General features: G+C 38.5%; 1 protein-coding gene across 4 annotated transcripts in view; it reads right to left on the bottom strand.

Annotated features, from left to right (window-relative positions):
• Positions 1-25,585, bottom strand: part of IMMP2L (inner mitochondrial membrane peptidase subunit 2) — an 850,269-nt gene that overhangs the window by 796,987 nt on the left and 27,697 nt on the right. For all 4 annotated transcript variants that reach the window (XM_074984087.1, XM_074984088.1, XM_074984089.1 and 1 more), the window contains exons 2-3: positions 20,823-20,960; positions 9,990-10,093 (exon numbers count right to left, since the gene is read on the bottom strand). In XM_074984087.1, the coding sequence (XP_074840188.1) occupies positions 9,990-10,093; positions 20,823-20,957 (239 nt within the window). In that variant the 5' untranslated portion in view covers positions 20,958-20,960. The remainder of the gene's footprint in view (positions 1-9,989; positions 10,094-20,822; positions 20,961-25,585) is intronic.

A 25,585-nucleotide genomic window follows, 5' to 3' on the forward strand; every position in this document is an offset into this window, starting at 1 on the left:
CTTCAAAATACTATGATTGCTAGTCAGCAAGAACAACAGGGGAAAAAAGCCACATTCTATACTACTTATTATTCCACTGAATAACAAAGTAAGTAAAAGTTACTTAATCGGATTTCCTTGGGTGCCCCTCCCTCCCACAAAACAAACGGACTAAAAGGTAAAGGAGAAGAACCTAATTTCATTTCACAAATTAGGTTTAGAAGATTACTAGTCTTCCCTATATATTCACATTGCTTTAACCATCATGGTACTTGATCATCTTATAAAATTATATGAAGTTATATATAGCCACATACAGCCGTAATTTTTTTTCTCTCCTCTACCCCACTTCCTAGAATCAATTAAATTTCTAGTGAGATCTTAATATGACACTTACACTTTATTTTTCATTCACCATTTAATACTGGCCAGGGAAGACAACTCATAACACTCCAGTTTATTTCAGTGGGAGCACAGTTGGGTCAGAAGCAAAATCCTTACAAGGGCAAGTGCGCATCTGCACACATAAGGTTATGAAAACCTCATGTGAAATCCTGACCCGGTTCGTCAGGAGTTTGGGAGTTTTCTCCCCCAAAGCTTATCACTGAAACTACATTGAAATACCAAGTGAAATAATTATATTATATCCAATATACCTGTTCTTAGCTTGATTTTTAGTAGGTCCCCATTGCTACCTTTTAAAGAGAGAATTAAAAACTGTACACACACACACACACACACACACAGAGCATACTGTAAACATACTGTAATAAAAATGATAGCTTTTCCAGCACACTGCAGCCACTGCACTAGAAGCATTTTAGTTGGATGACAATTGAAGTCTGTCATCTCTCAGTTAAGGAGTAAGTTAGCAATAAGCAAATATACACATTTAGTTAATTAACACACGTTCATATATTTTAACAGGAATTTTTGGCTATCAAACTCAGATCCACATATTTACCAGATGTCATTAGAACAAGGCTAATAAAGGTAATCTCTCCTTGTTACAGTTCCTCAACAGTTAGTCTTGAAGCAGAGGATATTGATCCTTTTATAAATGTGTGTTCTCAGTTATATTATATCAGATGACTGATGTAATCATTTTATCTAATAGAAGTTGCTGCAGTACAGCAACAGTTGCTTCTTTTATCAATATTGATTGGTATGTTCTGGTCAGCTTTAACAACAGGCAAAGTACTTGATTCAGCCAGACATATCAGCTTATCCATGAGTGAAGGTTATTTCTTTATCAACCTGTAATGTGTGCTAGCAAATAAGATAGCAAAAATTGTAACCAGTGATAATTTGATCACCTGGGTGATGGACCCTCCCATCCCCATGCTGCAATGAATATAAATATGCATAACTCAGGGATGCTTTGGAAAAAAATGCCTCATGTAAGCTATCAATTTAAATGTTATAATATGCTGGATCTGTACATTCCATTTTTGTTCATATTATTCTTGTATTTGAATTTAAAACTATGGAGTGTATGTCTGCTTATAGTTTTAAATATGAAAATGAGGCTATTACTGATGCCCCAACTCTAATGACTGTGTGATCGACTTAACAACTTATACACAGCCTTGTTTGTTCTGTACATCTAGAAGCTGGTTGGTACAAGACAGACATGTGGCCATGTCACCTGGTTATTGTCATGTCACATGTCACTGAAAGCCATTTTGATCCAGTATTGTCCATGAGAGGAGGGGATATAAAACAAGGGATTCCCACCGTATGAAGAAGCGTGTTTGAGCAAAGGGATTTTACCAGGTCTTAGTCTTCAGCCTACTGCAGAATTTGCCTGACACACACTAAGACGACACAAAGGCCGCGTCTACACGTGCACACTACTTCGAAGTAGCGGCACCAACTTCGAAATAGCGCCCGTCACGGCTACACATGTTGGGCGCTATTTTGAAGTTGAAATCGACATTAGGCGGCGAGACGTCAAAGTCGCTAACCCCATGGGGGATGGGAATAGCGCCCTACTTCGAAGTTGAACATTGAAGTAGGGCACGTGTAGCGGATCCACGTCCCGCAACATCGAAATAGTGGGGTCCGCCATGGTGGCCATCAGCTGAGGGGTTGAGAGACGCTCTCTCTCCAGCCCCTACGGGGCTCTATGGTCACCGTGGGCAGCAGCCCTTCTGGCTGCTGCTGCGGCAGCTGGAGATCCATGCTGCATGCACAGGGTCTGCAACCAGTTGTCGGCTCTGTGGATCTTGTGTTGTTTAGTGCAACTGTGTCTGGGAGGGGCCCTTTAAGGGAGCGGCTTGCTGTTGAGTCCGCCCTGTGACACTGTCTGCAGCTGTGCCTGGCACCCTAATTTCGATGTGTGCTACTTTGGCGTGTAGACGTTCCCTCGCAGCACCTATTTCGATGTGGTGCTGCCCAACGTCGAAGTTGAACGTTGACGTTGCCAGCCCTGGAGGACGTGTAGACGTTATTCATCTAAATAGCCTATTTCGATGTCACTACAAAATAAGCTATTTCAATGTAGCGTGCACGTGTAGACGTAGCCAAAGAAAAGATGTTGACCCAAGTCAGAGAAAAAGAACAGCTCTGGTTTGAAGATTTTATCTGACATGTGAACACCTCTATAGGGTAAGAATCTGTATACAATAAATCTCCTAGGAAAACTGGAACTAAACATGGTTTTTTACATTTCATTTAGTAACTTAATTTGCTCTCTGTTTTCACTTATAAGCACTTAAATCCTACAGTTTTTGCTTTAAAAAATCTTGCTTATGAGAAAGCCAAGTGTAAGTAACTATTACCTGGGGCTGGGGGCACCCCTGTGCATATCTCCCTCTTATTGATAAAAGGGACTTATCTTATGAGCCTTCTCTGTTGAAAATTTCTGGTTTTAATCCCTCTTGGGAGTTGTTTTCCTGGGTGTTGTGCCCTAGAGCTGAAGTAAATTAGTGTCCGTATTGCCAAAGGGTCTTCTGTGACAGCACGCCCTCACAACTGGATCTACTCATTCTCTCTGGGGCACACGGTTCTTTTATACTGTTAACTATTCTCAGTAAGAGAAAAGCAAATATAAGAAGTTATAAAACAAAACAAAATATGGCATCCATTCCATTTACAATGCTATGAAAGTTGATCTTTCCACAATTATTCCATTAGTCATTCCTTTCAAGAGGTCTTCTAAATATATAGTTGATTTCCACACTACTGATCTCTCAGGAGACAGACCATTTCTTTTTCAATAGTAAAGATTAATTGTGAGCTTTTTAAAAATCCTAACACAGCATGTCCATACATTTAGTACTTTCTGACTCAAAGAAACCATCCTGCGATTCAGAACAGAAGATCACCACAATCAAGTCAACTTATATTCCTAGTAAAACCTGCGAACTTTATGTGGGGTGGACATGAAAAGGCGACTAATGGGAGGAGCTTTTTCCCTCTATAACTTTTCGTTTTCCACAATACAACAAAAATTGCCTGAGTAGGGCACTTCTTTTAAAAAGAAACAAAATTATGTACAGTACTTAAGACATGCTTTGGGAAGGAGAATTTACCCATGTTACAAATACAAGGTACCATATGTTCATCTTTCCCCAACTCTATAAAACCTCTAATTCACAGTATAAAATCTAAACTTATTCTAAGGGTTTATAAATGCATCCAGGTGTGAGGTTTTCCTTAGTTTACTATATGCAGCACTGTTTGCAACTCAGGCTGGACCACCTCACTCCAACTCCCAGGTTTGAGAGCCTGAGCTACAGTGTCTACATATTATATTTTTAGCATGCTACTATGTGCCCTGTCACCACAAATCTGTGGAGCTGGACTGGGAGGCTCACTCCTAGATGTAGTATAGACATAGCCATGGAGATCAAGCAGGGACAGAATGGCCAGGGTTCCATGCACTATGACACCATCTCTGGAAGTAGCACGTGTGTCTGTACTGAATACTTCAAATGACATTCAAAGAAATAACTGATTTTAAATCAGAATTCTGGACAGCCAAACGGTGATATGTGACTCAGAGACAAGTGATGAGAAAAAAAATGCCTTCTGCAACCATATAATGAAGTTCAGGAACACTTTGAATCTCAAATACGAAGTTCATTTTGGGAGCGATTTAGGTTCAGCATGAGCATTTGCTCAGGTCTGTCATTAGGTTCTTCTGTTTATCCATCTTACAATACATATGCAATGTTCCCTACAATATGTTCTTCTTTTGTACCAAAGGTGTTAGTATCATACTAAACTTCCTTTCTGTGGTGTCTTACAGCTTGTGCTGAGATCTGAGAAGTAAACTAACCTTTAAAAACACACTCATATAACTACATATTATGATGGTGCTCACAAGACACTCTGCATCTTTACATTTACAAATGGTTCCCATATACAATATTTTAAAAATCATAACATTAATGTTGAGTTGTTTCTGGCGTATGGGCATGATTCTCCAAAGCATGGCTGTCACAATGAAATTTTAACTAGGACATGCTGAGGCAATTATCTATCTGAATTTGTACTTTATAACACTTCATTTGACAGAATGTCATGTTGTATAATATCAGCCTTACCTCAAAAAACGATCACACACTAATTCTTACAGGTTTAGTTATATGTGAACTGATATTGTGTTCAGTGAACCTATGACTCAGAACGTCATACATGCTGAGAGTCTTCTATTACATGCAGTATACCTCTCATGTGTTTGACTAGGAAAATGTTCTTTTATTAAAAATGCTGGTTTTTATATTTTATCTTTTTTTCTTGACAAGTCCAAAGAAAGTATAGTTATTTTCTTACTTATGAATTTGCTCTTATGTAAAAGTTAAGCTAAATTAGCCACAAGGTTCTCGTTTGGTTTTTACATACCTAAAATTCTATGTATAACTTGAATTCCATGAGATTCTTCATTTCCTCACCTAATTAGTCATGCAGATAGTGTGTTAAATAGCTGTTGCATTTTACTGCAACAATCTCAAAAGTGTCTCCAACTCTCACTATTTTGCCACAAGTCTTGAAATCTGCTGTTTTATGTTAAGCTTCTCTTCCTGGAAACAAATCACTGAATAGGAATCTGTTTCTAGATCTCATGGCTGTAGAGTATTTGAAAATGTGACTCAAGTGCATCCAAAAGGCTCAAAGACTAGACTAATTTTTTTTTTCATATGACATGTTAAACCTGATGATTTTTGTGGGCCTGAATGTTTAGTGTTGGCAATGGTTATATTTACATAATGACCAAGTTATTTGTGTACATTTGTACAGGAGCCCAATAAGCTTGATAAGCCAATATACAAAACGGAATTATATGTAGCAGAGTGTTATTTAGTGGATTAGGAATTGCACTGGGAGTTTGTACACCAATAGACTTTGAAACTGTGCTATGGGAGCCACAAAAAACTTCTCTGCCCCAGTTTCCCCACCTAAAAAATGGACACAGCATACTATTCAGTATTTCATACGCTATCTACATATTTGTCTCACATAGGTTTTGCTAGAATTCATTAGGAAATGTCTAAACTGCTTTGACTACAGCCACGTTATTGCATAATACACTGGACTGGTTCTTCGGAGACCCTAGTTTCAAATTCGAGCTCAGACAATGGCCTGCTGAGCTATGCTGAACAAGTTTCTGTGAACACTTTCCCCATCTGTAGAGCAGAAATAATAGTACAGCCCTCTTTTGTAAAGCATTTCAAATCAAAAGTTCAATGTAAGTGGTAGGTATAGTTCTAGTTTATTTTGATACTTATTGTCCCCCCTCAATACTTTACTGAGTTTTGAAATGCAGCTGTCAAGCATATGATTAGAAGCACAAGCTATGTATCAACACACATTCATATTTCACAGTATTTCCAGACATGACATACAGAATTTTGACTATTTGGGAAAGTTTCCAGATAAAAGATGTTATATAAACATTTTCATTAACTTACTCCCTAAGCCTGGTAAAGGGAAAGGTAATTATATAAACTATAAATTAACAAGATCTGTTAGAGCAGTATTTCACTCTTACAATATATATTTTAGTGGCTTGTTCAGTTCAATTTCATGAATATAAATATATGGCGATATACATTTCACAGAGCTGGAAGGGACCTTGGGAGGTCATTGAGTCCAAGAATGACCCTAACAGATTTTTTTTAATCTATTTGCCTCAGACCCCTAAATCATCTCCTCAAGGATTGAACTCACAAGCCTAGGTTTAGCAGGCCATTGCTCAAACCACTGAGATATCCTTCCAGTGCATCACTGTATTAGAAGGTGTAATTTCAAAACCTTAAAAAGAACCTGAGGTGTCAACATGGATGATTATGTGCTGGAAGTTTCATTTTTCACCTTAAATATCACCTATATAAAAACTGCTCAACTGGAATCCAAGTGTGAACAGAAATTTTTTTTAAATTTCTTTGCATGCCCAGCTTTATAATTTGCTTCAATAGCTATATGTTACTGTAAAAGGCAACTTCCTTGTAAAAATAAACAAATTTTAGGTGTGTAATTTAAGCACAAAATATGGAATATTAATTTAGTTTCTATATTCAGCATTTATAATCAGAGCCATACTATTGCACTATACCACTGGATCAAAATGCAGTAGTTCAAGAAGCTGTAACTAACCTACCTTAAAATGTGATATGCCTGTTATTTTAAAAATCTGAATTAAAAAAATTGTCAGGTTTACTCATCCCTAAATTTATCCAACCGCTTTTTTTCTCACCCTGCCAGTATAAAACTAACTTTAGTGTGTACACTGTACAAGGCTCCAAATCAAATGGTCAGCCGTATATTTCTACAATAAATTAAAAACACCAGTAACTCCACAACAGATGAGGGGAATTTTCATTGCCAAACACCAGAGATTTTCAATAAACACACGTAAAGTAAACAGAGTCATAACTCGTTCTTTAGCAATGTCTTTTTAAATAAAAAATAAAATAAAATATAATAATTTAAAAAAAAAAAAAGATACCCTCAAACCTACAAAAGACATCATGGCAAAATAAGCTCCAGTTCTGCAATACAACAGGTGTGAGTGGAGCTTATTAATGTCAGTGGCGCACCACACAGGTTCAGAGATCCACCTGAACAGAGGTCACTAGATGATCTAAACTGATTTCATCATGATACCTATTTCACAATTGAGGACTATTCTGGCATTAACATGATCTCTTATTTAACTGTGCACACATCAATGAAATTCTCAGATTCTAAACCACTGAAGATAAACAACATACATTTTGAAAAAAGAAAAGGAAGTTTTACATTTTCAAATGCAGGCTACCCCATACAAAGATGCAAATAAGACAACATGACAAAAATAGCATATCTATCACACACAATGGATTTACTTCACATTCTTAGTGTACTTCGGATTTATTTAATTATCAGAAAAAAAAGCCTAGTCATTAGACTTCTCATTTGAAATACAGGCTAGCAGGGGTGGGTGAATTTATTTCTCATAAATTTGAATTGACTACAGTTTTCAAAATTTAGCTCAACTTGTATAGGATTTATGCTTTGGTTATATGAGATTGGGAGGGGAGGCATTTTCTGATGTTTTAACATATGCACACTCTGAGAAGACACAGGATACCCACTTTTGTCAAGAGAGATTCGAGGATATTTTTAATATTTCTCTCTCTCTCTCTCACTCACACACACACACACACCCCTTCGAACTACACAAAGTACACCTCTGTGACCAACTTCTTTCATCAGTAACTTAATCACACTGAAGTCAGGAGAGCAACATTCAAAAGCTGAATCTAGCCGTGTATGTAAATTTATATTTTAACAATTGATGCCACTCTCAGTATAATGCATCTCATCTACAACCAGCAATTACGTATCATGTTTGGTAGATGCAGTTGTTGATGTTGTAAGAATGTGAAGTGAAGCATACTTATAATCTCAGAGTCCAACTGTGTCCTGTAACAAGCAATAAAATGCCAATATCAAACACTAAATGCAAGAGTAAACTAGTAAAATTATATACACAGCATATGTTCTAACCACTGAATCACATAACCAGAATCAAGATGAGTAGAAATTAATCCATTTACTCAACAAAATTTTCATGTACCAGAAGTCTCTTGATTGAATAAACATGTGCTTGCACAATTTCCTTTTACTTGGGTACTACATCATACAAGTTTTACCACATCATTTTGTTATATTCAGACTTTAAAGTGCATAATGCTTGTCCCAAGTTACAAAATTTGGATCCAAACTGAGATGCGTTGAAAGAAGCATGGAAAAGCCAGTATGCTAGTTTAACTCAATTTCTAATGCACCAATGTAATAAGATTCCCTAAATTAAATGATGTGAAGAATTCTTTAATATCTCTACATACAAAAACTAGACTGAATCTTCATGAATTTAATCTCTTTTTCCTTGTGCTCATAATGACTTTGGACCATTCTATTCTGTGCTTTTTGTATACTTCCCAGGAGAATAAGAAAAGCCTCGGTGCAACTACATGGCTATTATGTAACCTCTTCCACATGGGTGGATATTCGTTCTATCGCCAATAAATGAGAAAACAACTGTGTCAAACGGAAGATAAAATAGTAATGAGGTTATAAGTGTATAACCCAGCACGTAAAAAGCTGGTAACAAAAAGGTTTCAAAAACAGGGCCCCTGGATGACAAAGTTAAAGTAATCCATACAGCTGGATAAGATAATAATCATTATGCTTTTAAAGATTCCCTACCATGTAAATAAGTTATTCCACTTTGCAACTAGTTAAACTCCCTGACCTTCTCTTCAGTCCAGTCAGTAATTAATAACCAGATCTAGTACTGTATTTAAAGTAGCTTCTACGATATGGCTTTGGTGCAGTATGTATGTGGATGTAGAGACTCTGCTCCTATACAGGAAATGAACTGGCCTGATTTTGGAGTCCCTCCATTAAGTGTAAGGTGTCTCAAATATGAGTAATATACTACTTTATTCAAAGCATTTAGAAAAATCTTCCAGAAAACACAGCAGCCCATTCAAAAACCAGAAAAATAAATCAGAGGTCTTCCTACAAAAGAAGAGTGTACTTCAGAATAGATTTGTTGTATTTGCATTGACAATTGGTAGTAAAATGTATATATTAAGTGCTACCTCAGTAGACAGGTAGCCATAACAACATAAACCATTAATACTGATGTATAATGCATAGGGAACTACGGAAATCAGATTTGGAAGATAAGTTCAGTTGCATTCTATATACTGTGCATTTTACTTATAAAACTAAAAACCGTTCAAACCGTTCAAGCATATACTATGAGAATGTATTATATCATTGTGTCAGTTATGCACACTTTGACATTTCATTACATTAAGACTGAAATGGAGTTTTTGTCCTCTAATGGTCTTGAATATTTTTAACAGAGAAACAGTGCCACCTTTTGGCTTGATACATAGACCTCCACATTCTAATTCATAAGCCTTTAAAAATAAAAATAAAAATAAACAGTTATCCTTTAAAGAGAAGTCTCATTTCTGTGATCTTACTTTAACGTTAATGTGGTACTTAGATTTTTCCAGAAAAAATCACTATTTGTTAAACAGGAAGAAAAACCAGAAGGTTTTTGTCCTGCATTAAACATATTCATAAAGCAACACAACTTAAAAAACTCTCTTTTCACATGCTCCAGTAATCCAGGTATTTTTATCTACTGTGTTCCAGATCCATAATAATCATTTAACTGATCACAATACTTAATCACAAATCTCAAATACGTTATTGCACCTCCTTTTTTTTTTAAACTTGGCAGTTCTTGTAAATATCTATATAACAACACACAATACTTGACATTTTCTCCTTTCACGCAAATATGTGACAATGAAGCCTTTGAAGAGCTCTTGTATGTTGGAAAAGTACAATAGTAATGCATTTGTTGTTCATACCACCATTTTTCTGCCTAGTTTCACTGCCAGCACGCACCATGGCACTACAGACAAAACCTATTACAATGCTGATGGTTCAAGATGGATGTAAATATGTACAGAAATCTATTTGAAATTACTTACACTAATGACACAATGTCTCCACGTTGCACCTCGTAATTCCTGACACTCCAGTGGTTTAAAAGCACTATATCAGATACCTGTCTTCCCCCTGGATTTAAGGAAGGCTAAAAAAAGAGGAAAGCAGTTTTATGTTAAAAGAAAGAAATTCAACATTTCTCCTAAGTCTCCTCACATCCTGCTCCTCTCTAATTTAATCTTTGCTCCAAACCCTGGTCCCACTAAAGCTAATAAAATTTTTTTGGCCATTGGTTTCATCAGACCACTATGTGAAACACTGGTGAGAAAAGTATGTTCAGGGGAACCCACTTATGTTAGGTGCTGATATAAACATCATACATTTATAGTAAAGTACAATGTACATCTTGCAATGCACTTTAATATACAAATTGAAATTCAACTGCAATTCTCCATACTCTTATTAATATACAACACAGACCAACCATGTTTTGCACCACAATATTTCATGACGAGCAGCACCATTTTTAGAAGAGCCATTCTACCATTCTGGTTCTGGTATGGCTATGGTCTGAAGAAGTGGGTCGGTCCCACAAAAGCTCACCTAATAAATTATTTTGCTAGTCTTTAAAGTGCTACTTGACTGCTTTTTGTTTTGCTAGTGTATAGACTGGCATGGCTCCCTCTCTGTTACTACTCTACCAGAGTGGCTATGTCTACACTAACCAAAAAAATTTGAAATGGCCATGCAAATGGCCATTTTGAAGTTTACTAATGAAGTGCTGAAATACATATTCAGCTCCTTATTAGCATGTGGGAGGCCGCGGCACTTTGAAATTGATGCGGCTCGTCCAGACAGGGCTCCTTTTCGAAAGGACCCCGGCTACTTCGAAGTCCCCTTATTCCTATGAGCAGATGGAAATAAGGGGACTTCGAAGTAGGTGAGGTCCTTTCAAAAAGGAGCCCCGTCTGGACGAGCCGCGTCAATTTCGAAGTGCCGCAGCCGCCCACATGCTAATGAGGTACTGAATATGTATTTCAGCACTTCATTAGTAAACTTCGAAATGGCCATTTGCATGGCCATTTTGAAGTTTTTGGCTAGTGTAGACATAGCCAGTGTGTATCAAGTAGCGCTCATGTTATCCCTGAAATACATAATGGTTGCTAGCACAGCCTCTTTGCTTGACAGATTTAGCGTTTGGGAATGTACTCAGTGAGGCTGGTGTCAATGCTATCAAATACTTGCCTCTTGAGAGTTTTGCGACTGCTAACCTCTTTCTTCAAGGATATAATAGAAAGATGCCAACAGAGGCAGTTAAGGAAATGGCACTTCCATACCATGGTAAATTCAGATTTTTTTTTCCCCCGAGAGATGGCATATTTTTGGGCTGAATCATTGTGAAAAGTTAAAAAGTCACTGGACAAAAAAAGGAACTTTTCAGCTTCCTCCCAGCTGCCCTGGGAAGCATAGAGCAGGGGGTGCCCAAACTGGCAGGAAAATAGGCCTTGTTGTCCTGTCTGGTTTCCACTTATATTTTGAACAGAATCATTACACTCCAGCACAATGTTCTGATTCTATCAAATCAGCATTTTCCAATGGAAATATTCCCATAGAAAAAATTTTACCAATTCCATCTGTCATGTTTTTGTTACAGTGCTAAACAGCGTGTATCTTGATCAGACTCCGCCTTATATAGTTCTCTGTTTTATGACATTTACATTGAGTATTCCTCACATTTCACCAAACATGAGCTATTACAGGGATCTCAAACTCAATTTACATTAGGGTCAGTACCAGTCATCAAATCTTCCTAGTGGGCCAGCTCTGGTACGGCTGGAGGAGTTGCAGGGATAGGGGTCTCCATGCCTTCACATGCCCCCTGCACATCTCTCAACCTCACCTGCTGGCTGCATGCTCACTCTGCTCCACCCCCACACATCCTCAGGCGATTTAAAACTCTCCCAGGGTCACCACTAGCAGCACAGCAGGGTGGCTTCGGGAGGCTAGCTCTATGCCACTGATGGCACGTCCACATGACCCGGGGGAAGTGAGGTCAGAGTCATCCTGTCCATAGGTGTAAGTTGTGAAACTATTCACTTATCCTGAGAAACTGACTCTTGGTTGAATGCCATCTGGTCCTGGTGATTTTCTACTGTTTAGTTTATCAATTTGTTCCAGAACCTCCTCTAAGGACAGCTCAGTTTGAGGCAGTTCCCTGATCTGTCCTCTAAAAAGAATGCCTCAGGTTTGGAACAGGCCCCTAACATCCTCAACCATGAAGACCAATGCAAAGAATTCATTTAGTTTCTCAGCAATGACCTTACTGTCCTTCAACATCTTGATCATCCAGTGGTACCACTGGCTGTTACACAGGCTTCCTGCTTCTGGAGCACTTTTAAAAAAAATTGCTATTACTTTTTGGTTTTGGTTAGATGTTCTTCAGATTCCCTTCTGGTGTTCTTTATTATATTTTTGCACTTCATTTGACAGAGTTTTTGCTCCTTTCTATTTTCCTCACTAGGATTTATCATCCACTTTTTAAATTATGCTTTTTTTCCTCTTTTTCTCACTGCTTCTTTTACTTGGATGTTAAGCCACAGCAGTACTTTTTCGCTTCTCTATTTTTTTTCTATTTGAGGTATACATGTAAGTTGAACCTCTAGCATGGTGTCTTTGAAACGTTTCCATGCAGCCTGCAGGGACTTCACTTTTGACACTGTATCTTTTAACTTCTGTTTAACTAACCTCACAGTTTTTGTGTACTTCCCCTTCATGAAATTAAATGCCAAAATGTTGGGCCACTGTGGTGTTTTTTCAACCATAGGAATGTTAAATTTAATTATATTATGGTCACTATTTCCAAGCGGTCCAGCTACAGTCACCTTTTGGACCAGATTCTGCATTCCACTTTGGAAAACCCACAAAAGCTTATGGCCGAATAGATCTGACAGGCTTAAAGGTGCCACAGGACTCTTCATTGTTTTCCTGGAAGGATAATTTCTATATCTACATGGCACTTTTGTTTGTAATGATTCACTAACTAGACTCATGACACTGAAATGCAACCACCTTGGACTGAAGGGTAGCAATCACTGGATATGTAGTATCATGTATTTCAGTAAGGAGAAAAGATATTGAACCAATGACAAAAGCACAAACCCTAGTCTGATTAAAAGTGACATGGAATCTCCGTCTTATGTAGAACGGATCTTCTTTTTAATTTCCTTTTGAAGTTGATTGGGAGTGTTTCAGTTCACAGGATCCTGTGTGCTGCAATCTAGCCTCAGAGACTACAAGTTCCATGATGCTTTGGGGTGGGGGGGCGGAAAAAGAGTGACTTCCTCTACCAGGGAGTGCAAGGAGAGCAGGCAGTATGCTCCATTTGAGGTTGGGAGAGGGATCAACTGGCAAGAGGAGGAGACGTGAGGAAATCTAAAAAGGCTGAAGAATGGGTTCAGTGCAGCTGGAATTTGAATCTCTGGCTCCATCTCTAGATGCATTTCACATTTTATGTGTAGACAGCTTTCCAAATACTATGTCAACATTCATCAAAACTCACAAAACCTTGTATCGGTGAGCTAAGTATTATCATTTTACGGATGGAGAATCTAAGGTATGGAAAAGTAAGCTGATCTGCAAATCAGTGACACAGTTACAACCTAGCTGTTGCCTCCCAGCAGTGTGTTGTGAAGATTACTGACATTACGCACTCCTATATTTTAAATACATTAATATCATTGTATTCCACCGCTTTCTAAAACTTTTGCCAATTTTGTGAAAGTTACACTATTTAAAAATACATTAGTGACATGGCTTGTTTGGTGCAGAGGCTTGGTGCCCAATTAATTAATAGATACGTTTTAACTTTACATCTATGAGACATGCTGAAATTTAGGATCACTTGCTTTTCTACTTCTACACAAAAGCATCTTGATGCAATGAAATGACAGCCTACTAAAACTTACATAAACAATTCTCTAGGAGAAGGCATGAAGAAGGGAGGAAAAGCTAAAGAATACCTTCATTTTACATTAATAATTACAGTCTACTACATCCTCTGGTGAACGGTATAAATTGTGATGCCTTCCCTGAACACTCATGTATAAAATTATGTTTACAAGTAATTTATAGTTCATGCTTTTTATTCGCGGTAAAACTCCTAGTTTAAAAAAAAAACACAAACACACCTAATGCTATTTCTGAAATAGCATTAACTAAAGGACCCATAAATGCTGTTATTTTTAAGGAAACAAAATCCAAGAATGTTGCATATTGTATCTCTCTATTATTCTGAAGAGCTCTTTCCAGTTAGTTCAAGCTCCTGGCTTAATAGCTCAGAGCAAATGGGACACACAAGTCTTAATTTAGAACAACATTGCAGAAGTCATACAGCATTTTGACTCTCCAAGTATTAACAAATTTACTGCTAAAAGCATGTAAATTAATGTCCCAGTCATATAATGTGAGCCTCAAAGGACACATTGTTCCATCAGAAAGAGGGAAACAATGTACCCTTTAACAATAAATAAGGATTAATTTGATACTTGTTGTGCTGCTGGTGGACTCCAGAAAGCCCAGGCTTATTTTCTGATAGCTCAAAGAAGAGGAGAAATATTCAAAACACCATGCAGACATATGTATAATCATGGTAACCATAATATTACAACAACAACACAAGGAGAAACTGCCATAGAATAAGGCAGATTACATAATGAATTACAATATTGAAAAATATTTGCTACTCTAGTGTCTACAGTGGCAAGTGCACTTTGTGGCTACTGATCATCAAACTACATCCCCGGTATAGCACACTCAATTGTTTGTTGTTGGACTTGCAGAAAAAACTGTGAGCTCATTTTGTAATCCCACATTTCAAAGCAGCTAGTTTGGATATATGAATCCTTATATTCATTAACCATCAGGGGGTTCCTTTTCCACATCATTAGGAAAAACATGATCAATTCAATGAAGTATAAACAAATTTCAATATATCAGTCAGAATGCATTATAACTCAACAGAAGAAATAACAAACAGATATAAATATTGAAAATGAAGGTGCATGTATTAGAGTAGTAACTCTATAAAATAAGTGTATAGTCAACGTTACAAGAAAAATTACAAGATCCATAACAGTAAATTACTAAATTGTCACACCAGCTGTTTCTGTGCCACACATATTCAATGCTGTAAATCAACACAGAATCCATTTGACGCCCCCTATTAATAACAATATGTTAGATCAGCACATAAAACTCTGGCAATCTAAGAAACAAAGGCTGCAATTAGGGCTTTAAAGAAAAGGAAATTAAAAAGAAAGAACAATGAAGCAATAAAGTGTGATAAAAATTAAATGGTGCATTAGTTTACAGATTAGAGGTAAATACTCATGAAGAGGAAACTGAACAGAAGAAAGGTTTACACCAGGTAGTTCACAACACTGTGAAAATACAAAATCAGCATGAAACAATGAAATATGGGGAGTCTGCTATAACGGTTGAGAATATCTCTCAAAATATTTTTTTGGAGGACCTCCATCAGTGTATCAAAGGACTTACAATCTTTAGTGATTATGGAGCAATATTGCACACATTCTGGGTTAAAAAAAAAATAAAAACCAAAAAGCAGGAAATCTGAAAAGAAAAAAATCCTATTTCTTGCTTCTTGACAGAACTTTTAATTTCAAACCCAGCAGGAACCAAAATAATGAGTGCAAAAAGCCAGCTAGGAGTCTAAGCGGTCTAGTACAAATCACATCTTGGAGATCTCACAATGAGAGCTTGAAGTCAACACAATCATACACCGAATGGAAGTATACTATTGATGAATACGGCTACATGCTGACTGAACTCCACTTTTCCTCCTATCCTATAGCTTTCAAATGCATTCAACATAAATCACTTTCTGGAGTGCAAGATAAAGAAATGGCACTCTAAGGTAGTGACCTGTACTTCCCTTTCCTCAAGCTCTGCAGTCTGAAAGAGAGGCATATTTCTTTAAAACAACATACCAACTAAAAGACTGGTGTAATTTGGATCTAATAAAATTTCACACAAAACTAAATGAATATTTTATTATAAATGTTTAAAATTAGTTCAGGTTCACAGTGTTCTGAAGAATGTCATGACATAAAAGTATGAGATATGTTATACAGCACAGAAATACACCTTCGTTTTGAACTATGCCTTTTGTGTTATTCAAACTCAGTTTATACAAAAAGCTCACATGGACTGGCTTGTAACACTCATCCCTCCAAATCAACACTGAACCAATGTTCTAGCACAGTGCGAGAACATATTGCGTTGTTGGAGATGCTGCCTTTCAGGTGATGTAAGTGAGCTTTTAAAACATTAACATAAGTTTTTAGCTATTGGACAAAAGTAACTGCCCACAACTTTAATTTGTTTACTGGGAAATGTCAATATTTTGAAATCCAAGCATTTTTTAATTTTCTTATGAAACAGAAATTCCATGAAATTTGTATTTCAGAAACACTGGACATACTTTAAAGTGAAATCTCCTCCTCAAGACCCTAGCATCTGATGAGCAAAATTGACAATGACAAGAATCACCAGGTGCCAGGATTTCGGACATATACTCCGTCAGAGCAGACCTGCCATGCTGTGAGGATCTGGAATCCTGGAGCATCAGGCCCAGCTGTGAAGAGTGGGGAAACTGCTTTCTTTCTCCTTCCACCTTCTTAGCTGCTGGTGGAGGGTACAGGAAAAGACAGTTTCCCATACAGTCTTTTCTTTCAATGTTCTGTGATCTTTTCCTCTTCGCTCACACACCCTACTGCCACAGCTGCTAATTGACTTTCCTGACCTTTTCATCCCTTTCACTGCCAACCAAAGATATTCTGAGAAACAGCAGTGAAAATTACACTGTATGTAACAATGAATTTTTAAACTATGAGGCTGCATCATCATGCCTTGTCTCCATCCCTATATGAAAAGCTTCCCTATCAAGGCATATGAGGTGTGCCAGTGTTCAGGGAATTCATGCAGTGATATAAATCTAGCATAGGCAACTCAACACCAACTGCTCCATCGGCAGGGATAAAGAAGAATTCTTGTGCAGATCAAGAGCAATGTCAAAATGCACCATATTCTATCAACCTGTAGCCAGTGGAACAGTGCCTAAGCAACATTTGTTCCACTGTAACCCAAAGCAGCAGAAAGGACATATGTTACACCCAGAGGACCGGTTTGACACCAGATGGACTAAAAGTATACAAGCAGAAAGATAGTGTAAGAGCCACCTTGCCTCCTCCATCCTGGAGCACGCACCAAGTGCAGTTTTGCTTAAAATAAAAATCGCAGGATCAAACCTTCTGCGCAGCATTTCCCAAACTGTATTCCATGAACACTAGTGTTCTATGCGACGTGATGAAAAAATGTCAATGCTAGCAATATTTTTCCTTCAAAAATATCAAACGTGAAATGGTGTGTATCAAAAATACTAAGGTATTTGAATGGTATTTAGATTTTAGTTATATTAATATTTATAATGCATTCACAACTGTTATTATGCTACTCATGCCAAAACAATCAGAGTAAATTCAGATTGGTTCAGCGCAAGTTTCTTTAGACAAATCTTGTGATGCCACACCTGATATGAGGATCCAATTCTCCAGCATCATTCATAACATTAAGTAGATTTGTGATCAAAAGATACAAAAACACTCTTCCCATTAAAAAAACTGTCAAATGTTACTTATTTTTCTTTCTAGTAGTTTTCTGTAAAAATAACAAATGGATAAAAACACAAAATGCAAAAATATTTTTCCCTATCTAATTTGTTTTGCATTTCTTTTCATAAAAATGTTTAACCTTTAAGGAAGGACATTTCTTTTTCAAACAATATTGTCCTTTCTGGTTTTGTACAAAAGAGTGACACTAACCATCCTCCTCTGTACTGTTATTCTGATGTTTTGTTTTGCGTTTGTACTTAATTTTTAACTTTTAGACTTTATTGTAGTGTTTGCTAACCATTCTCCAATCAGAAGGGCATGAGTTTTCATTCAGATGATTTTCTCATTTTTTCTTCTTTGTAAAATAAAAGACATCTAAAAAAACTAAAAAACTCTTTTAAATCAACTTTTGAGCATTACGTACAGACATTTTTTGGCACAAAACCGTCCACCCAGCCCTCTCCCCACAACCAGCATATACGTGTTCTGTCAATAGCCCAAACATGTTCCGTGGCCAAATTATTTTGGGAAATGCTGCTTTGGAGGCTGATCTTGGAAGTGCTGAATACCCTCATCTCTCACTGAAGTCAGTAGGCAAGTGCACTCAGGATATTGAAGAAGGCAGCTCAGTACCTCACAAAGTCAAACCTTTAATCAGTAAGGTAGTTTTGAAGCCCTTACAATATAAAAGAAAAACAGTGCTACATAAACATAATATTTGTGATGAAGTACTAATTTACACTTGTCATCAAGATGGAGTGATACCAAAACTAAGTCACTTTCTTAGAGACTGCCCTACAAGCACCCAGATCTCAGGACCTCTTAGGACATGTTGCACCGTCATTTAAGTCAAGTTAAATTGCTCAAAGGTGTGAAAAAGTTATGCCCTGAGCTATACAAGTTGCATCAATTTAAAGCGGTGTCCACAGTCACTACATCAGTGAACTATACTCTCCTACCAACATAGCTTCCACCACTTATTGATATACAGTAATTATGGCAAGCAGAGAGCACTTTCCTATCAGCATACTGAGTCTTCATTAGATATAATACAGCTATAGTATTGTACAATACGATAGCAATACTGATCTAGTGCAGTAATGTAGACTAGCTTTTGGTCCTTTACAACAATTTACACTAAATGTAGAATACATAAAATAGGATCCCTTCCTTTGTGAGGTCTTATGTATTTTGTCTTCTCCCAAATACACATGCTTTTAGCTCCTCTGGTGTTGCCCCTCTTCTCCTACATTCAGGGGGTCCCACAGCTCTGTTTCTGGAGTTTGTGCACTAGTTCAAGCAAGTTACTTCTCCCTGACTCAGGAGTATCACAACCCTCCTTTAGGGGTATGTTTTCTAGTTGAAGCAGGTTTCTTCACTCTGGTTCCAAAGTTTCACAATCTTGTTTCTGAAGCCTGCATGCTAGTTCAAGCACATTTCTTCCTCCTCATTCAGGCACTCCACAGTGCTTCTTCTGGGACCTATGTGCTAATTTCAGGCCCCTTGCAACCTTAACCAGAATCCCCCAGGTGACCCATCTGATATTCAGTCCTTTTCATCCTGGGCTGACAAGTCAGAAGGCTGTGCCCTGCTAGTATCTTTCACTGTGACAGAAGAGAAAGAACATACTCTGCTCTCTTTGCCAGAATTTATCATGTCAGCTGGGAGAGAGGGAAGGCCTTGTCATGCATTACACCAAAAGGCTCTTGGTCCTGGAGCCTTAAAGAAACAGCAGGCTTTGTTTTCCCCAAACCTGCTTCCTCTTTCCCAAGATCTGCCTCTGCTGTCCTCATAATCTTCATCTACTACATAAATCCAGGCACTTTAAAGAGGAAAAGAAGTTGATTAATGCTTAGTCCGTCCTGCCCCTAAAGAAGACACTGTCCTTGCTAGACCAAGGTAATTTTCATGGGAGGGCAGGGAGTTGCACTGTCAGAAAAATACAGCTACTATAACTACACACATTGGAATATTGACATCAGAATGCAATGAAGCAACAGACAAAGAGTCACCTTGACATACTTGCAAACTGAAGTAGCATCCATTTGAAAAATACCAACACCACAGTAAGTGGAAGCAGTGGTGGTTTCAGTAGCAAGAATCTTTTGTTTCCTTTTAAATGTCCCTTTACATTGCAAAAAATACCAGAATGTTCATGTGCTTTAGTACACCAGTTTATATCACAAACATATACTAAATCTCCAATTAGATTATAACTTTCCCAAGAAACAAAGTAAGTATTAGCTTGATTTCATGCCATCTATTTTCTAGCTTAGGAACATAAGAATAGCTATACAGAGTGCCAGACCCAGGGTCCTTCTAGCCCAGTACTGTATCTTCCAACAGTGGCCAAAGCTAGGTGTTTCAGAGGGAATCAACAGAATAGCCAATTCTATCCACTATTGTCTATTACCAGCTTTTGGTGTTTTGACACTAAGGACATCCAAAGCATCACGTTGCGTTACTGATCATATAATTGATGGACCTATCCTCCATGAATTTATCTAATTCTTTTTTGAACCCCCATTTCTAGTTTTGGCATTAACAATGTCTGCTGGCAATGAGTTCCACAGGTTCCTGTTCACATTCATGAGTAGTAGTAAGCCTAGTAATAGCTGTTTACTCTTAAAATTAAAATGTATAGTGTTTTAAACAGAAAATTACAAAAATGACCTACCCTCCCTCCTGCACAGCCCTCATATTCCACACGGATATATTTACTACAGTAAAATGAGCATGTCTTAATTTGCTAAAATTTTAGCAAGATCTGTTGTTAAAAGAATACGTTTTTGTTTTGTGACATTTTACTCTCCAAGAGCCTTTTCTTGCCATACTGCAGAATGCCCATGTGACACATTAAAAAGCAGACCATTCCACAATATAGCTATGTCTACACTACATTCCTCTTTCAAAAGAGGAATGCAAATGAAGGAAATTGGAAATGCAAATGAAGTGCTGATTTACATAATTCATGCTTCATTTGCATAATCTCTTTTCTGAAGAGATTCTTTCAAGAGGAAAAAAATCAGTGTAGATGGGGTTCTTTCTAAAATAAACTCGAAAGAACTGTTATTCCTAAAAAAAAAAAAAAAATTAAAAGTGGGTTAAAAGTGGGTTATCAGTTATTTAAAATTTAAGCCTTGTAAACACACGGATTTAATTTAACAGTAAATAAAGCATTGTTACCTGCATTGATGCTCCTTCTACTCTTGCTACACAGGCCACTCTATCTAGAAAAGTCACTGTCACAGGAACAGCAACGAAGAAGCCTTTTAAAAAGGCTTTAACATATCTCTTCCCCAAGCCTTGAACCTGTGCCATAATCTGAAAAGATGAAGGAAGAAAATGGATATACTGTAAAAGCAAGTCAAATAATAGCAGGGTTTTTTTTCTTTTCAAATCAAGCAATGTACACTTATTGATATATGAACTATAATCTGTATGTGCTCAGCAGCATCTGCTATGCAAAGATGAATGTGTCTAACAGAAGGAAAACCTGCATTGATTGAGACAGAGGCTATACATCTGCTGGTGTAGACAAATGGAGCTGGATACCAGGCATTCTCTCATTCACCTTTTATCTAATTTAACCATTTTATGTGGACTTTACTCTAAGAAGTAAGTTTGATATAATGGGTAACAGTTAATCCATTTGCTTAGTGGAACTTTAACAGCAGTGTTAACTAGATAAAACTCAGCTACATCTCTGTAACAAAAACTTACCAACTATGAGGAAAGAACATATTGGAACATAATTAATCAGAGTATAATGAGAGTGTTTTCACATTATTTTTCCCTGCCCTTGGAAATTATAAAATGCATGGATAATAAGAGAAACAGTTACATATGTATATGAAAGATACAATTGATTTTGTAACACAGACCATAAAAGTTCTTCAATCACACCTCCAGTTTCACACACGCTTTCACGTGCATCCACAGTAACACTCAGATATGTGTAGTAAGATGCAGGCCTAAAATGTGAGCAAGAGGCAAGTGCCTGATAACAGAGCTTGAGTATGAAACACAGACCGTGTCTACACTAGCACCCCCCTTTCAAACAGCGGATGCTAATGAGACATCAGGATATGCTAATGAGGCACTAATGAATATGCAGCACCTCATTAGCATAATGGCAACTGCAGCACTTCGGGTGCCCCTTTTAATCGCGCACGGCTCATCTACGTGGGTTTTTTTTCTAAAAGACCCCGCAGATGTCGAAATCCCCTTATTCCTATTTGGTTATAGGAATAAGGTGATTTCCACATCTGCAGGGTCCTTTCGAAAAGGACCCCACATAAACGAGTTGTGCGATCGAAAGTGGCACCTTTGAAGTGCTGCAGTCGCCATTACGCTAATAAGGCACTGCATATTCATTGTAGCACCTCATTAGCATATCCTGATCTGCCTCATTGGCATACCCCTTTTGAAAGGGGGGTGCCAGTGTAGACATAGTCTAACTGTTAATTGGCCCAAGTGCAGAACAATAATTGGTACAAGATGAAATCACATGGTACCACCAGCTCATTAAAAAAAGACTTTGGCACCTACGCCTTACAGATACAGAACTAGGTTCAGGAAAGGGTCTAAAATGACAGCATGATGGATAAGAGATGATCTAACCAAATCACAAAGTACAGGGTGGTATCTAAGCATCAGAGGGTAGTAATCTGACACATCAGCAGTGAAGCGTGCTTTGTTTGTTCTTGTATATAACATGATGTCTTGGGACAACCATCTTAGTCTGACCTAGACGGGCAGTGGAATTCCCAGTGTCTGTGTCAGTCATCTGCTGTAGGTACATATGTGCAGTAGATCAATAAAGTACACTTGACAACTGTTTGTATGTTGCTTGCCAAAAAACCCTGCCCGGGCACCTTCAATCCTTATCTGGTCTGTGGTCTTTAGAAAATTTCACAGGGTCTGCTGCAATTATTAGGCCCATAACATTAAACACACATGTAAGCAGCCTTCTGGTTATCATCAACGGAGCCAAAGACCCATGAGAACACTACAGCAGTAAATCCACCGGCCTACATCATGCAGTAACACACACACACGCAAGTGTGAAGCAAACACCATTGCAATTGTTTCAGACATAAGCCCAGTGTAATCAGCCATGTAAGTAACACGGACATATGGCACTGCTGTAATACCTTCACTCATTAACATTACATTAACTAAAAGCTCTAAAGAACTTACAAATAGAGAAGACTAGAAACATAAAAGCAGAGCGGCAGATTAGACAATTGGCTCTTGTAGAAATATGGGCTGTTGCAACTCTAAAGTTGCACCACTTCACCTGTCTTCCTGAAGCTTTACCCCCTTTAATCCTCATCATATCCCACCACCTACCATTCTGCACAAAGCACAGATGCTTAGTCCTTCACCTCACTCTTTCAATCTGTACACTGACTACACTTTTCCACTATACAGAATTCAGGCTTCCTGCCTTAATCTCTCAGCATTTCACAACTCTGACTCTCCCTGATTACCCACTTTTATGTCACCCCTGAACTCATTTTTCACCACTACCGCCACCATCTATCACCTATTTGTCTGTTCCTTCCTCAGACCTCTTCACCTTTGATTCTATCCCACTATCCATGCTTTCCAGGAACCGATCTGTAAATCTACAGCTTTCTCCACTCTCAGAGCCCTTTAAGAGATGCTTCTGCCATGATCAGAGTGACAATGTTTCCCGGGGAAAACTGGACTCCACACAAGGCTGTCGTCAGCCTCCCTCCCTTGTGCATGCAGGGCTGTCCAAAGCCCTGCAAGCTGGGGTCGACATCCTGAGGCCCCCTACCAAAAGCCTAGCATTGCTTCTTGTCCCTCCCTCCATGAATGCTCCTCCATGTCTCCTGCGGAAGAGAGGGGACAATACTGATGATCAACTGGCAAGAGCAAATAAAACAAATACCCAGTTTTGCTAAAAATGTCATGACATCCAGGACACAGCTTAAACAAGGTGTTTTTCCTGGCCAAAACAGGACATCTGGTCAGGCTACCCATTAACATCATTCTTTCCTCTACCCTATGTTTCTAGTCTTCTCTATTTGTAAGTTCTTTAGAGCAGAGACTTGTTCTATGTTTATATTATTACAAACACCCAGTACACAGTTTGTGATACTTTATATAACTGGAGGATTTACCCAGCATTGCTTGATCCTTGTGGGGGCTCAGGGTAGGGGGTGCAGGATGCAGAAGTGAGGGCATAGAGGTGGGAGGTGTGGGGTGCATAAAAATCAAAACAGGGAGGTGGGAAGAGGGTTTAGGAGAGCCAGGGCTGTGCTGCCCAGGTGGTGGCTGCTCTGGGGAGTAGGGGGAACACTACAGCAGCTGCTCCCCAAGGCTGGCCAGGGCTATGCTGGGTGTCCAGCAGGTGCTCCCTGGGGGAGCTGCAGCAGAAGGAGCTGTGGTCTCTGGCCAACAGGTGCTCCTAGGAAGTGGGAGGGAACAAGGGCAAAGTGGGCCTGGTGGAGCAGGGGAGGCCCAACTGGCTGTCTGGCTCCCCTCCCCACCACTAGTGTCGGCCATGTGGGCAAGCGTTTGGGCTCCACCTGTTGGGCAGAAGGGCAACATGCAGAGCCTTGCCCCAGCCAGATAATCTGTTACAGGTGCAGCCGCCCCCTCCACATTATAACTGTCCCCTAAGCTTGCTGGGTCCCGTTGGTCATTCTGGAGCATAACTGTCCTTGCTATCATACCTCTCCCGTTCCATGTTATGGAGAACAACTGGATTCCAACAGTGCATCATTGTCATGGCACAACCAAACACCCCGCTTTAAGAGGAAGCTGTATACCAAATTTAGCTCTTACTGTTTATGAGGAGGTCTTGAACAAACATACTCACAGACAGATGGCAGACTGATGGACAAAGTGTCTGACATGGTAGATTACAAGTAATACACAGGGATGACAAACATGCTTTATCCCTCCTCCCAACACCATTTATTCCTATAGCTGAATGGAAGAAGGGAATAAGCCCAAATCCTGCCAATGACCCATGTAAGGATGAAAAAATATACATACTAAATTTTAACAGATGTGTAAAGAACCTGGAGGAGTAGTTGGAATTATTTTATCTTACAAAAATGTAGTTAGAAGTGAATTAGGACCACATGCTAATATTTGTCTTACTGTTACATCTTCTTATTTGTATTTGATTAATGAGAACTGTCCCTTTACAAGTAGTGTATGGCAGGCTTAGACTATATTTGAGTCTACAAGCAACAGTAACGGGGGAGATTTTTTCCCCGAGTCTATAACGTAAAAGACACTGCCTGTGCAAACTCCAGAAAAGCCAGAACTTGATTTTATGAACTTTCCAGAAAGCAAGCCTCATTCTCAAAGATATCTCCTTGGCTCATAATGGGGCTTGACTACCTCAGGGCATTGCTAAAAGCAACATGACCTTTTCCTTGTCAGTCAGTCCAGTCTGAATTGCTGTTGCCATCTACCAGATGCCTGGTAGCTCTTATATTAGAGAAATTTGGCAAGTTCCAGTTCCCATTCCCCCTACTTCAACTCACCTCTATGTTTTGTGGTAGGAGAAAGCTCTTCGGGGTAGAACTGTCTCTTACTAATGTGTTTGTACAGTTCCCACAGTGGGCTCCCAGTCTCAGATTGATTCTCAAGTGCTTTTGCAAGTAAGGCCAAAAACATTTAATTCATTATAAATGTGCAAGAGTTGGTAACACTAATTTTTGCACAAACTAGAGCTGAACGGTGCAGTCAAAAATTAGGAGGCAGGCTTAAAAACATAATTTAATTTATAAAGAAACCCTTCTAAGTTAGTCACTTATAATTTTGAAGAGGCTTGATTCATGAATTTTAGGTTGGCAATAATATTAGTGGGTCATATACAAAGCGAAGCAAATTTAAATAAGAGTAGCAGCATCAAGAGCTGTTCTGAGGCCTTATGAGCCGATGCCCAGGTGCCAGCT

Source organism: Carettochelys insculpta, chromosome 1, assembly GCF_033958435.1.
Source record: "Carettochelys insculpta isolate YL-2023 chromosome 1, ASM3395843v1, whole genome shotgun sequence".
In the NCBI taxonomy this organism is placed as follows: domain Eukaryota; kingdom Metazoa; phylum Chordata; order Testudines; family Carettochelyidae; genus Carettochelys; species Carettochelys insculpta.